Raw genomic sequence first — 13,827 nt, forward strand, 5'->3', positions numbered from 1 at the left:
AAAAAAAGCATAACAAAGGAATGATTTATATATGTAATATTTAATGCACAAAGTTTAATTTATTTATTATGAAATAATATGTTATTGTATAAAAAATTTTAAGCAAAAGCAACTTTCTTCTTTTTTGGGGTTTCGGAATCATCTTCAACTGAAGGTTTTGATAAGATTTTAGCTCTTTTTCTTCTATCTTGTCTTGCTTTTGAAGCTTTATTTTTCAATTCTGATTTTTTATCTTCTAATTTATTTTGTTTTTTCAATTCTTTTTCTTCAATTTCTTTCTTCTTTAATTCTCTAATTTCTTCTAATTTTTGAGCTTTTTCTAATTTAGAATAATCTCTTTTTTCATCTTTTAAGATAACTTCATTTATAATTCTATTTATTTGAGTTGAATCTTCAGGATCTTCATTAACAAATTTTTTACCCTTTTTACCTCTAATTCTTTTAACACCTGGAGTTATAGCTCTATTTAAAACTGGAATATCAAGATCTTTTTCATCATATACTTTCTGTTGAGGTTTTTTACCATAAAGCCTTATCTTTTGTTGTTCTTTTTTAACATCTTTTTTACTTGGTTTTCTAACTCTAGCTTTTTCAGTTTGATTTGATGTAAAACCCAATCTATTTCTTGCTTGAGAATCTTTGAAAACTTCAGATTCGATGGATCTTGTTTTATTTTGAGTGGCACTTCTCTTTGCTGTCTTGGACTGTCTTGGAGCCATAATTTACTATGATATTTCTTCCGTTCTTTATAGTTTCTACTTGATAAATTAATTATGTCTCATAAAGAAAAAGCTCATCGCATGTATATTAAAAAAAAAAATTTATGATAACCGTTTTCGCGGAGATCACATAATCAATTATGTAATCAATATAAAGTATAACCCGTATTTTCAACTAAACTCTTAATGATTTTCACGTTCAAGCACTAATTTATTGAATCTTTTAATTGCTGGGAACCCTTCAATCAATCCTGCAATGTACCATTCAATCAAGAAATCAGGTGGGACTCTATATTTGTTCAATTTTGGTCTAAAGATGAATAAATTTTCTAATAAATGAGCACCAAGGGTTACATAAGTTATATTTAATGAATTTTTTTGTAACCAATCAATTGAATTTGATGATAAATATGATGTTGTATAACTGTTATGTAAGATAGATGGGAAAAAATAACTTAATAATGGTAAATAAATGATAAAAATTAAAATCAAATTATAAACACCTGGATATTTTATATCAGAAATTTGAAAATGTGCATATCCACGTTTATTTGCTGCAAATTTTGCCATTTCCACTAACTTAACTCTTGCTTCTGATAAATCTGTTAAAGGAGGTTCAAATGGGATTGGTTTTTCAATAACAAAATCTAAATCATCATGTGTAAACGTGATAACCATATGATCTAAATCAATATGGGTCATTTTAACATTGCTAATTTTCTTGTTGATTATGACATTCCCATACACATTTAGGTAATCTTCAATTGCCAGTCTATGAGACTTGTTCATATGACTTAGGATTCTAACTTCAGCCATTGTGAAAGATATCTTTGTGTACTCCTTTTGATTGACTTTCTGGTGATTCGAGTGTGGATTCTTTTGAGATTTTCAACGGTATAAACGAAATCACCGAGAAGTGTTAAGAGCACGGATCTATAACCAAATATATTTTATTTACTAAACATATTCTATACACACTATTGCATTATAAGGGTGATCAAGTGAATAGTTGTACTACAATATTCCTTCATCCTTCAACTTGTTTTCAAAATCTTCTCTCGACTCATCCTTGGTCCATCTATATTGATACCCAGGATGATCTTTTGGTAAGAATGAATGGTCCTTTTGTTGATATAAGTTTTCTCTAAAAGTTCCATTTGGAACTGGATAATCATACCAAAATAAACCTCTTTTTTGTAATTCAGGTATCAATATCTCAACAATGTCCTCTAATGACTCTGGGAATACACTTTGTGAGAAATTAAACCCATCAATATCATAAAGTTCAACCCATTCTTCAATTATATTGGCAACTTCTTCACCTGTACCAACAAGTAATTTAGTATATTCTTTACTATTTTCAAAGATTTTCCGCCTTGAAGTAGTCTTGGTTGTTGAATTAAGAGTATTTTTAGTTAACCCAATACTGGCATTGTTTTTCCCAACTTCTTGGCCAAATGGTTCATCCCATTCATACTTATCCAAATTTATCCCTGATTGACTACTAAACATTATTTGTGAACCTTCTGGATTCGCATATGAGCTATAGTCTTCCCATTTATCAATAGCTTCTTGATGAGTTTTACCTAATATTGGTGCAGCACTAACCAAAAATTTAATGGAATATGGATCTCTACCATAATTTTGAGCTAATTGTCTAATTTCTTTAATACTTTCACCACTTTGACTTAAATTATTACCAGAACCAACAAAGATTATCTCTGCATTCTTTGCAGCAAATTCTTTACCTTGTTTAGATGTACCAGCTTGAATAATCACTGGGAATCCTTGTGGGATAATTGAAGTTATAGATGCACCATTTAATTTGAAAAATTTACCATCATGTTCAATATTCCTAACTCTTGATGAATCAACATAAACACCTCTAGATTTATCTTTGATCAATGCATCTTCTCTCCAAGATGATAATAATAATTTATAAACAATTTCTAAATATTCTTGAGTCTGAGCATATCGATCTTCATGAGCTAACAATTCACCACCATTTAACAATTGTCTACCAACAGATGGAAGATAACTAGCAACTATGTTCCAGCCCAGCCTACCCTGGGTCAAATGATCCAATGTAGCTAATCTTCTAGCTAACAAGTATGGATGTTCAGAAACTGTACTGAATGTGATTCCAAATCCAATTGATTCTGTGACTGAAGCCATTGCGCTTATGGGGATACTCGGGTCTAATTTTGGAGCATTTATACCAACTTCAAGAGATGGACCAGGATTATTTGGACCTTTATAAACATCAAAATAAGTTAAAGTATCAGCTATGAAAATTGAATTGAGTTTGCCTCTTTCTGCTGTCTTTGCAAGCTGAGTCCAATAGGATAGTTCTGTATGAGTGGATGTTTTATCATTTGGGTGTCTCCAAATACCTGGAATTTGTGAATATAAAGTACCATTAGTGAAGGCATTTAATACCAATGTTTTCTTTGGTTTGGAAAGCTTTTGTTTCTTTGTTTCTGTCATTGATGATTAGCTTATCAGAGTATACCAAAACCATGACGATTCCCAGGATTGGTGATACTGGGGGACTTATATACCACACGTATACTCGCTTCATTGTCTATGTTTGGATTTAGTTGTGGCTTCAATATCATTACTGAAGCATCTACAAGTGAAGGTAAATCAAGACTAAATATATTATTATAAATCATTTAAATTAGCTATTAAAATATAAGCGACTACCAGAATCCACTTATTATGGGAAATGACCACGTTCAGGTCCAAAATAACCTCTTTCAGTCTCAGTAATGTTATATAAAGTAGTTTGACCATCACCACCTTCAATACCTAAATTAACAACATTGTTCCCCCACCATGAAATGACTTTAGGATGATATTGAACTGCAAAGAATATAATTACAGCTGAAAATGCAACACCAGCATCCAAGGCAGCAGATAAAACATAATTATATTTTTCAAACCATGCAATATATCTTCTTTTAATATAAAATGTAAAACCAAAAGCTAAATACATTGTTGGAATAATATATGACATATTTCTTGGTGCATAATGTAATAAACCTGTAATGAAAACTGAAGGTTCAAAATTATTTGGTAATAAATTTGGTGCAAATTTTCTAATTGCAATAAATACTAATGCAACCAAGAACCCAATTAAAAATGCATATTTCATTGTTGGATAAAGACCATCAAAGATTTTCTTTGGACCAATAACACCCCAAAAGACACTTGAAGCATAAAATGTACGTTCATTTGCACAAATGAATTTTTGTGGTTGTTTTAAATCACACATACCATCAATATTTGACATTGACCAATTAACAACACCTAAAAATACAAAAACTTGAATAACTGAACCGATTAATTGACCTCTGAAAACAGCTCTAATTGGAATTCTTGTATAATGTGCAGTTTTTTGACATGATATGAAATTTTCAGCTTGTCCATCAATATTATAACCAAGTGCTTTTAAAATCATTAATGCAGTACCATTACCTGGCAAAGCATAACCAACAATTAATTCAACAAGAACATTTAAACCCATTTGAATACCTGTAACTGAAAGTAAAATACAAAATGGAATCAAGAAAACAAAATTGATAGCAACAGTGAAGAAAATACCCCAAACTGGTGTCTTTGTCTCTGGATAAACTTTAACACAAAGAATACAAAGTACTAATGAAATGATTAAAATTAACCAATAATATGAATCAGGAACTTCTTTATATTGTGCCATCATTTTAGAATGTGGATCCTCAAATCTTGATAAAGTTGAGTTTGCAAGACCTTTATTAACTTCTGTAGATTTTTCATTTGATGGATCAACATCACTATTTGTACGAATCTTCACAAACCGACGTGGTTTAATTGAGCTAATTGATTCTTTTGCATTATCATAAATGAATAAAATTGCAAATTTAATGGTATTCCATTCTTTGAAAGAATTATAAAGAAATGCAAATGGATAAAACATGAAGAATGAGCTATAAACCATAATATTTGCAGCTGAATAAAAAGGTGGTGAATAATTTTGATATTTTTCATCATCTAATAAACCATCAGTTAAAACATTTTGCACTGCAAATGTCTTACCTGTATTTGTGAAAATTGCATTTGAATTTATTGGTAAATAACCTGACCATTTATAATTTGTGAAATAAATCCCCAAAATTGTTATAAATGAAACAATCATACCCAAGAATACATTCATACTAACATAAAATGGTAAAACTAAAGGACTTATAACTGCTGTAGCAACATTCCAATCAAAAGTTGAGATTGGGTTAAAACCTAAACCTGAGCTAAAACCAGTAACCATTGATAATTTAAAATCATTTGGTTTAATCCATGTAATCCAACTAAAACTTGATAAAGCTTGAAATAAATAATTTGGAATCCAAAAATATAAAAACATTGAGCCAAAAGCTGTCCAAAAAAATTTAAATTTAGAAACTTTCCATCCATTAATAATTTCTTTTCTTTCAGGTTTTAATAATGCCCTATTTAATGCAATTGTAGGTAAGACTGTTGGCCACATTGATCTAACTGGGTAAACAACAAATTTTCTCAAGATACCAGCAAATGAAAACCCCATTAATTGAGTTGATATAGATAAAAGAAATTGGAACCCAAAATTTAATGGCCAATTTTGTTCATAAAATTTAACTTGAGTAACAATATTATATGAGACATAAACATTTGAATTAGCAACACTTGTCATTAAAGAAGCAAACATTTGTTCTTTAAAAGTATAAGGACCAGGATTTAATTCAAATTTTTTACCAAAGAGTTTAAATTTATAATTTGGAACAACATATTCCCATAATTTACCATTTGAATACATTAAAATTGAAACAACACCAGAACTTAAAGCAATTGAAGGGAATCTATGAGAAAAAAATTCTTTAATACCACATGCAATAATTAACCAAATTATAGCTAATGTATAAGATCTAATAGTTTCAACTGGTTCATTTAAATCATCAACAATTTCAGTAACAGAACGAACCTCAGGGTAAGGTGAATGATATTTAATTAACACTGCAGTTAATTTTGCTTCAAAATTGATTTCATAATTCAATTCTAATTTATTTTGATCAATCAAATCATTGATAAAATTCCAATCTTTAATTGGGAAATTTGCATCACCTTCATGTTCATGAATTGCATGGGTTAAAATTTCTAACGTTTGTTCATTTGATAATAAGATAATTTTATCCAAAAAGAATTTCAAGTCAAAAGTTAAAGCATCTTTATTATCATGATTGATATCAGTACCATGACCAGTTTTGGTTAAAAATAATTGGATTGATTCATCACTTAACTTGGAGAAGTACTCTTTGATTTGAGTTTCATTAAATTTTAAACCAGATTTATTTAAATCTTCATCAGTTAATGAAACTTCATCATGTGATTCAACTCTTGATACCACGTTATTTTTATCTTCAGAAGTCATCTTGATTCACTGTGGAGAGTAATATGAGAAATAATCATGATTCAATCATATAATTTGGTTATTCTGTGGTGGTTTATATACCTTGAAATCGTTTTCCTTATGTTAACAATGAAACCACAATCATCAAAAATCATGAACCAACCCCATGATTTTTCTTAACCTATCTTTCTGAAATCTGGCTGCTCGATGGTTAATTTCTGATAGATTATGGCAAATTATCCAAGTTCAATAGGTGATCTTCAATCAATGATTTCTTGGAGATGATTTCACATATTGGATTTGTTAGTTAAGATATTAATTTTAATGCATTGTGCAGCTTATCAATACCAAACCAAACATTTTCAAATCTCAAAATACTATTAGCAGCTCAAGGGTAATATATCTTTCTCATTGACCACAAACCACCTTCAAGCAAGATCCATTATAAGATCCCCTTTCAAAGCAACAAAATTTCACTTCAAACAGTGGTAAAGCGATGATCTTATCATATCGAGCCACCATATATCCCTTTGCTTGGCTATATAGATACCAAACTCAGCTTGTCATTTTAAAGTTGCCCGATGGAAATGTGAAGACAATATTCTCGTGTGACTGGGGGAATCAACAGCCTCAGTTTGTGATTCTTCCTTGTTTTATTTGTTCAATTTTGGAAAGGTTTCAGAAAGATTTTGTTATTACTCGGAGTTACGTAAGCCGCGATGAGCTCATACCAAATAATTAATACCCATTGAATTTTTAGTTCAATTTGATTTGATTTTGTTTTAAAACTGGAAGGGTTGATAATAAGAATCATGGAGTAAATGATTGATCATGATCACAATAATATTAAGCTAACAGCTAATAGCGTCCACAATGACCCAGGTTTATTGATTTGGTTAGATTATTAAGACTATTTATAAAAACTTCTCATATTCGATCTGCAAGTACGTCTTCAATATATATATTGATCCAAATAAATATATTTCAATCAACTATATTATTCTCACTAGCCGGAGATGAATATATATATATATAAAGGTTTACAAAATCCCCTTAGGATACATCATTTCGTTCTCATCACTAATGATTTCAAAACTTACATTATTGTTAACTAAAAATAATAATATGGTTAATTCAAACATAGGATATACACGACTTTTAAGTTTAACAGATGAAGAATTAATCGGAACGTTAAGTTTGGAGCCAAAATATAAGAATGGATACTCAAAAAATCAAATTATCAGGGCTGGTCAATCTGATCGGTTCATTGCTGCTGTACTTGATCCAAGAACTTCTTCCCAATTTAAATCAGATGAAATTTTCCAAATTGTTGAACCTCAATACCTTGAATATAAACAATTTTCTGTTAAATTGAAATTGAAAAATCACCCTACAGATTCACAGATTCATTGAGTAAGGAAGATATCATGAATATTAAAGCTTATCTTGATGAATCTGACTGGAAGCGTTGTCTCACTGTATTCATGAGGTCTGATTTGAACATTTCACAAATTTTAACTTATTTAAATAAATTTGACTTAAAATCTGATAAAGAAATTGATGATCATACTTCCAAAATTAATAGTGAAAGACTACCAAGGTTTTTCATGTTCCCTGGTACACCTCAATTCCTTAGAATTTTCCTTAGATTAATGAATTTTTATTCAAATTCATTAGAATCAAGAGCAAATTATACTGCACCACAAGAATTAATAGCAAAAATTACCCAGAGGCAAAAATCAAATTATATGAGCATTGAAGGAACGGTACCACATCGTAACTTTATTTATTTCTTCGGCCAGATAAAACCCAAGAATAAATATAAATGTGAGATCGATGATTATACTCTCAAGAACTACTCACAAGCCTATGATAAGATTAAGTTTGATAATCCTTATTCTTATGACCATTCTACTTTTACGGTATATGATATGGAATGTGCAAATGATAAGATATATGTGAATAACAAAGACAATCAATTATCTGAAAAGGAGTCTTTACCAAAATATTCAAAGTAATGGAAAAAGTGAAATTTCAATCATGATTGAAGAGATAGATAGTCCTTATATACCAATTCTAAGCACAATACACGCCTAAAAAGAACATAAATGTATCACAAAACACCCGTAAATACACATAATACCATCATACTCTCTTCAATCCCATTAAATCACACTCAAATGTTCAAAATTTCGGATAATTTTCAAATATACGTACTTCTTTTAATCTCGGTATCCATGGTAACTATGATCCATTCGGACAAAACACCGAGATAACTCAACACTGAGTAGTAAAATCTCATCATAAAAAGCACCAGAATACTCCTTGAATCATACACTATAACAATATAATATCTATATTAATCATATCTCACAAACTCCCCCAAAACACGCCCAATGTTTACAATTAACCCATTTCGGTCGCCAGTCGCGATGTGTCGCGAACCGCTTTTTGGTTCTTTTTTGTAAACGCGTTTAAAAAAAATCAAATACACAAAAATTCAAAAATGTTGAAACTTTTAAAACTTCAACTCATCTTTAAAAGACACCAAAAAGACACCGCTGCTGCTCAGCTATCAAGGAGACTCACACGCATTCCACGGGCTATCAGTGCTATCTACCACCACCTCTCACACACTCACAATCACTCTTCAGGAAGAATCTCGTCTGTTTTCAGTTGTTTCACAAAGTCAAATATTCAAGATATACAGATTTCAAAAGAGGCTAAAAGGAAGCTGCTTTTCAATCACTAATCTACAAGAGGAAAACAAGAAAGTCATACAAGTCAATTACATTTTTACTGGTGGTATCTTATTAATTTTACACGTTAATTTATATTTTTTGGTGCTACTATAGAAGTTCTTTATTACTTTTCGTGATTTTTATCTAAAAACACAAATACATATTTCCACCACAAAATTAAAAAAACTTATCAGAAAGAAGAAAAACAACTGCTGGCTCAGATCATTTTTACTGTTTTTCATTCTTCTAAATTGCATTTATAAAGTCATATTAATTCATAAGTCATATCATTCACATCATGGTTGTTGAAAATCAAAGACCTGTCATTCAAGATGAAAATGCATTACAATCAAATGCTCGTGTAACAAGATCAAAAACTTCATCTGTGTTGGACACCAAACCTTCAAATACATTTTCATCACTTCCACAGAGGAGAGCTGCATTATCAAACTTGACAAATTCATCATCTGGTGTATCAAAACCAAAACTTACGTCTAAAAAATCTAAAACTTCACAAACCCAACAACAACAACAAGTTCAACCTACAATCATAATTGAAGAAGATCAAGATGCAGAATCAGTTGTAGAGATACAGGATCCTCAAGTACAAAAACAATTACAACAACAACAACAATCTAGAGCTCAATTGAAAAGATCTGCTACAGAATCTTTATCAAATGTTGATGAAGATGAATCTACAAAATTGAAAACTCAAAATAATAACAAGAAGGCTAAAATAGAATATGAATGGAAAGATCTTGATTCTGAAGATGCTGATGATCCATTAATGGTTAGTGACTATGTTGATGAAATTTTTGAATATTTACATCAATTAGAAATTGAAACTTTACCTGATTCAACTTATTTATCATGGCAAAAAAATTTAAAACCTAAAATGAGATCAATTTTAGTTGATTGGATTGTGGAAGTTCATTTACGTTTTAGATTGTTACCTGAAACTTTATTCTTGGCTATAAATATAATGGATAGATTTATGTCAAAAGAAAGTTTAGAAGTTGATAAATTACAGTTATTAGCCACAGGATCTTTATTTATTGCAGCAAAATACGAAGAAGTTTATAGTCCAAGTGTTAAAAATTATTCTTATGTTACAGATGGTGGTTATACTGAAGATGAAATTTTGGAAGCTGAAAGATTTATTTTACAAGTTTTAAAATTTAATTTAAATTATCCAAATCCAATGAATTTCTTAAGAAGAATTTCTAAAGCTGATGATTATGATATTCAAACAAGAACTATAGGGAAATATTTGTTAGAAGTTACAATTATGGATCATAGATTTATTGGTATTAAACCTTCTTTATGTTCAGCTGCTGCTATGTATGTTTCAAGAAGAATGTTAGGTAGACCTGATTGGGATGGTACTTTAACACATTATTCTGGAGGTTATACAAAAGATGATATGAAACATGTTGTTGAATTAATATTGAGTTATCTAACTAAACCAGTTGTTCATGAAGAATTCTTTAAAAAATATGCATCTAAAAAATTTATGAAATCTTCAATTTTAGCAAGACAATGGGCTAAAAAGATAGAGGCTGAATGTATTGATATAATGGAAGATGAAGAATAAAGTGTTATATACCCATCAAACAAAGGATTCACCAATCAAGATATTCTAATGTGTTTTTTTACAAATTATCATTTTAAATTTTTAATGCTTTAATAATACCCCCCAAACCACTTTCATGATTTGTATACTATTACTGTTTTTATTCTAGAGTATAGTGTTTTTTAATGATTAAGTCATGCTTTTACGAATATAATTACAATACCGTAGTAGATCTGTGTATCCATTCTGATGGTTAGTATTCCAAATCTGCAAGTGAAGGTTAATGGGTATCTAATGAATTTATTCATATTATTCATGCAAGATTCATTGCTAAAATTCATAATTTGCTATCTAATTGTTGTCAATTTAACCGATTAGGACGTTTAATTCTTTGCAGATGTATCGCAACTTATATCTTTGAAATTTGGTTTCTTTAAAGGGTTTTCTTTGATGTTTATTACCTATGATTTCAATTAAATTGCGCCAAAACTTATCATTTTAGGTAAATCATCAACAATGCTAATATTAACAAATCGGGTAAGTTTTGCGCAATTATAGATCTAATTTGTATACAAATTACATAATTACCTAGGTGATTTTAGCGTAATAACTATTTGAAAGATAATTGCGAAACAAAATTGCGAAATCATGATAAAAATAATGATTTGACTTAGCGCAAAGTAGGAGCCAATATTTAAAAAAAATCTACCAAATGGTTAACATTTAATTAGGACTAGTGATGGCCTTTTTTACCAAACATTTGAAATAAATATACTATGTTTTTAAGACTATTTTAATTGTATGTGCTAAAAGCCTTATTAAAATTAATGCCAAAACTTCCTGATATAGTAATATCACTATGACAATTTATCGAAAATAAAGTTTCCCGATAAAGTTATTTTTGTTTTGAATTTTCCCCTTTCGGATCTCGAGACCATACATAAGTACAACGATTTTTTTTTTTTTAATTTTTGTTTGGGTATTAAATTTTAACGGTAACTAAAAGCTTTGTATTTTGTATTTTCATTTACCCAAACTTGTTCAATTTCATCATTTTTTTGAAACAGAGAAAATCAAAACCTCATCTTTTATAAAAGTTTGACAAGGATACAAATTTCTTATGATCTAAAGTTTTAAACCTTTTTATATTAACTTACCTTTTTCCAAATTCTTTCACTTATACCCTTATCTCTATCTCCATAACTCTCAACTTCATTCACTTTTTATATACCCAACTCAATTGAAATTCTATCAGTTCAATTATATGATCAAACTTTGCTCCCTTCTTTCAATATAACATAATAATAATAATTCATAATGGAACATTTCACAAATCAAATACAGATTCATGATGAAAACAAAATAGAATCTCATGCTAGAGTCCAAAAATCAAAAATTAATTCAAATGTTCAAACTAAATCAAATATACCCGTTAGAAGAAATGCACTTTCAAATGTTACAAATACAAAACTTGGTGGTGGTAAACAACAACAACATATTAAGCAAACACAACAAGCTCCAATTCAATCAATAATAACAAAAGAAAATGTCATTGAAGAACAAGGAACTACAAGATCTGCTATTAAAAGACAAGCTAGTTCAAATAGTATACATAATAATTCAAGTGTTTTGAAAAAATCTAAAAAATTAGAATATCAATGGGAAGATCTTGATGAAGAAGATTTTGATGATCCACTAATGGTTAGTGAATATGTTGTGGAAATTTTTGAATATTTATATCAATTAGAAGAGAAAACATTACCATTGAGTGATTATTTATCAAAACAAACTTTTATTAATGGTAATATGAGAGATCAATTAGTTGATTGGATGAATGAAGTTCATTTAAAATTTAGATTATTACCTGAAACATTATTTGTTTCAACAAATTTAATGGATAGATTTTTATCAAAAGAAATTGTTCAAGTTAATAGATTACAATTATTAGGTACAGCATGTATGTTTATTGCATCTAAATATGAAGAAATTTATTCACCAAGTGTTTCAAATTTTGCAAATGAAAGTGGTTCCACAGTGGAAGAAATTTTAGCTGCAGAAAAATTTGTTTTAGAAATTTTAAGTTTTGATGTTAGTTATCCAAATCCAATGAATTTCTTAAGAAGAATCTCCAAGGCTGATGATTATGATATCCATTCAAGAACTATAGGGAAATATTTTATGGAAATTTCCATTATGGATTATCATTTCATTGGTATAAAACCTTCATTATGTGCAGCAGCATCAATTTTCCTTGCAAGAAAATTATTAGGTAAAGATGATTGGAATGGGAATTTAATACATTATTCAGGTGAAGTTTTCGAAAAAGATCTTGAACCAATTGTTAAATTATATATTCAATATTTAATTGGTCCTGTTGTTCATGAAGAATTTTTTAAAAAATATGCTTCAAGAAGATTTATGAAAGCTTCAATTATTTCAAGACAATGGGCTAAAGATCTTGTCAAGACAGGTGCTATAACAATATAAGATTTAATAAACCCTTTGAAAACTTCCAATTCAAATTATCCAGATAACATAACATGAACATATTAAAAAAACAATATAAGATACCCTTTTGGAGAATAGAAAAAAAAAACAGTAAACAATATAGAGATAGGGTACACCAATGAAGTTCTGATTGAACTAATCATAAAAAGGAGGTAAAGCTGATATTAATGCTTTCATTAACCAACTTTTTATTACGTGTGATTTTAAAACTTGCTTTTTTTTTGCTTTCTCGAGTCATTCCTTTGAAATAATATGTAATTTTAATACAATAATTTATACCCTTTTTTTTCGAATTGATAAATGTAGTTTTATAGATTTTTCATCATCAAAATGACATTCATTTATTCAACTACCTGCAATTCAATAATCAATATTCATAAATCATTTATTCATCATCACCTTGGTTTAATTCATGATTTTGTTCCCATATTGGTTTGTTTTTCTCTATACTATCTAATACATCATGTTCTTGAATTCTACTAACTTGTAAATATCTATCGAAAAGTTGAAATCCTGTCATATTATCTAAAGCTGCTTGTGAATCTGCAATTTCTTGAAATTGTATATCTATGTAGTTTTTATTTGAAGTTATTGATAAAATATTACCAAATGATAAGAATAATGAATGAATTGTTTCTTCATTGGCTTCCTTGGGTATATTTGCTGGTAATAAAAGTTGTTAATGAAAAGAACCTTTTTCATGGAGAACCAAATGATATACTTACAAACTCTAATAGATGAACTCATTATAAAAATTTCAAGTGTAATATTCCAAACATGTATAATCAATTAAAACCAAAAAAAGTTCATGTCATTTTTTTCTGGTTCATAATTTATTGTTGCCCTTATCGGGTATTTTATTTAGCC

At 29.1% G+C, this 13,827-nt stretch overlaps 7 protein-coding genes across 7 annotated transcripts; 3 read left to right on the top strand and 4 right to left on the bottom strand.

The window, feature by feature from the left end:
• Positions 1-98: 98 nt before the first annotated feature.
• BN7_2404 (60S ribosomal subunit assembly/export protein LOC1) lies at positions 99-719 on the bottom strand (the record flags this gene model as incomplete). The annotated part of the gene is made up of 1 exon (XM_011277000.1): positions 99-719. The coding sequence occupies one exon, from the start codon at positions 717-719 to the stop codon at positions 99-101; it is 621 nt and encodes a 206-aa protein (XP_011275302.1).
• Positions 720-902: 183 nt separating this feature from the next.
• BN7_2405 (uncharacterized protein) lies at positions 903-1,535 on the bottom strand (the record flags this gene model as incomplete). The annotated part of the gene is made up of 1 exon (XM_011277001.1): positions 903-1,535. One exon carries the CDS (start codon positions 1,533-1,535, stop codon positions 903-905), a length of 633 nt encoding a protein of 210 aa, XP_011275303.1.
• A 198-nt stretch (positions 1,536-1,733) lies between these two features.
• Positions 1,734-3,206, bottom strand: BN7_2406 (Dibenzothiophene desulfurization enzyme A; the record flags this gene model as incomplete). Its single annotated transcript, XM_011277002.1, has 1 exon — positions 1,734-3,206. One exon carries the CDS (start codon positions 3,204-3,206, stop codon positions 1,734-1,736), a length of 1,473 nt encoding a protein of 490 aa, XP_011275304.1.
• Positions 3,207-3,438: 232 nt separating this feature from the next.
• BN7_2407 (Oligopeptide transporter) lies at positions 3,439-6,159 on the bottom strand (the record flags this gene model as incomplete). Its single annotated transcript, XM_011277003.1, has 1 exon — positions 3,439-6,159. The coding sequence occupies one exon, from the start codon at positions 6,157-6,159 to the stop codon at positions 3,439-3,441; it is 2,721 nt and encodes a 906-aa protein (XP_011275305.1).
• A 1,406-nt stretch (positions 6,160-7,565) lies between these two features.
• BN7_2408 (uncharacterized protein) lies at positions 7,566-8,156 on the top strand (the record flags this gene model as incomplete). Its single annotated transcript, XM_011277004.1, has 1 exon — positions 7,566-8,156. One exon carries the CDS (start codon positions 7,566-7,568, stop codon positions 8,154-8,156), a length of 591 nt encoding a protein of 196 aa, XP_011275306.1.
• A 1,021-nt stretch (positions 8,157-9,177) lies between these two features.
• On the top strand, positions 9,178-10,473 carry BN7_2409 (cyclin family protein; the record flags this gene model as incomplete). The annotated part of the gene is made up of 1 exon (XM_011277005.1): positions 9,178-10,473. The coding sequence occupies one exon, from the start codon at positions 9,178-9,180 to the stop codon at positions 10,471-10,473; it is 1,296 nt and encodes a 431-aa protein (XP_011275307.1).
• Positions 10,474-11,769: 1,296 nt separating this feature from the next.
• On the top strand, positions 11,770-12,939 carry BN7_2410 (cyclin family protein; the record flags this gene model as incomplete). The annotated part of the gene is made up of 1 exon (XM_011277006.1): positions 11,770-12,939. One exon carries the CDS (start codon positions 11,770-11,772, stop codon positions 12,937-12,939), a length of 1,170 nt encoding a protein of 389 aa, XP_011275308.1.
• Positions 12,940-13,827: the final 888 nt, after the last annotated feature.

This window comes from Wickerhamomyces ciferrii, contig 00054 (assembly GCF_000313485.1).
Source record: "Wickerhamomyces ciferrii WGS project CAIF00000000 data, strain NRRL Y-1031 F-60-10, contig 00054, whole genome shotgun sequence".
NCBI classification, from domain to species: Eukaryota; Fungi; Ascomycota; class Saccharomycetes; order Phaffomycetales; family Wickerhamomycetaceae; genus Hansenula; species Hansenula ciferrii.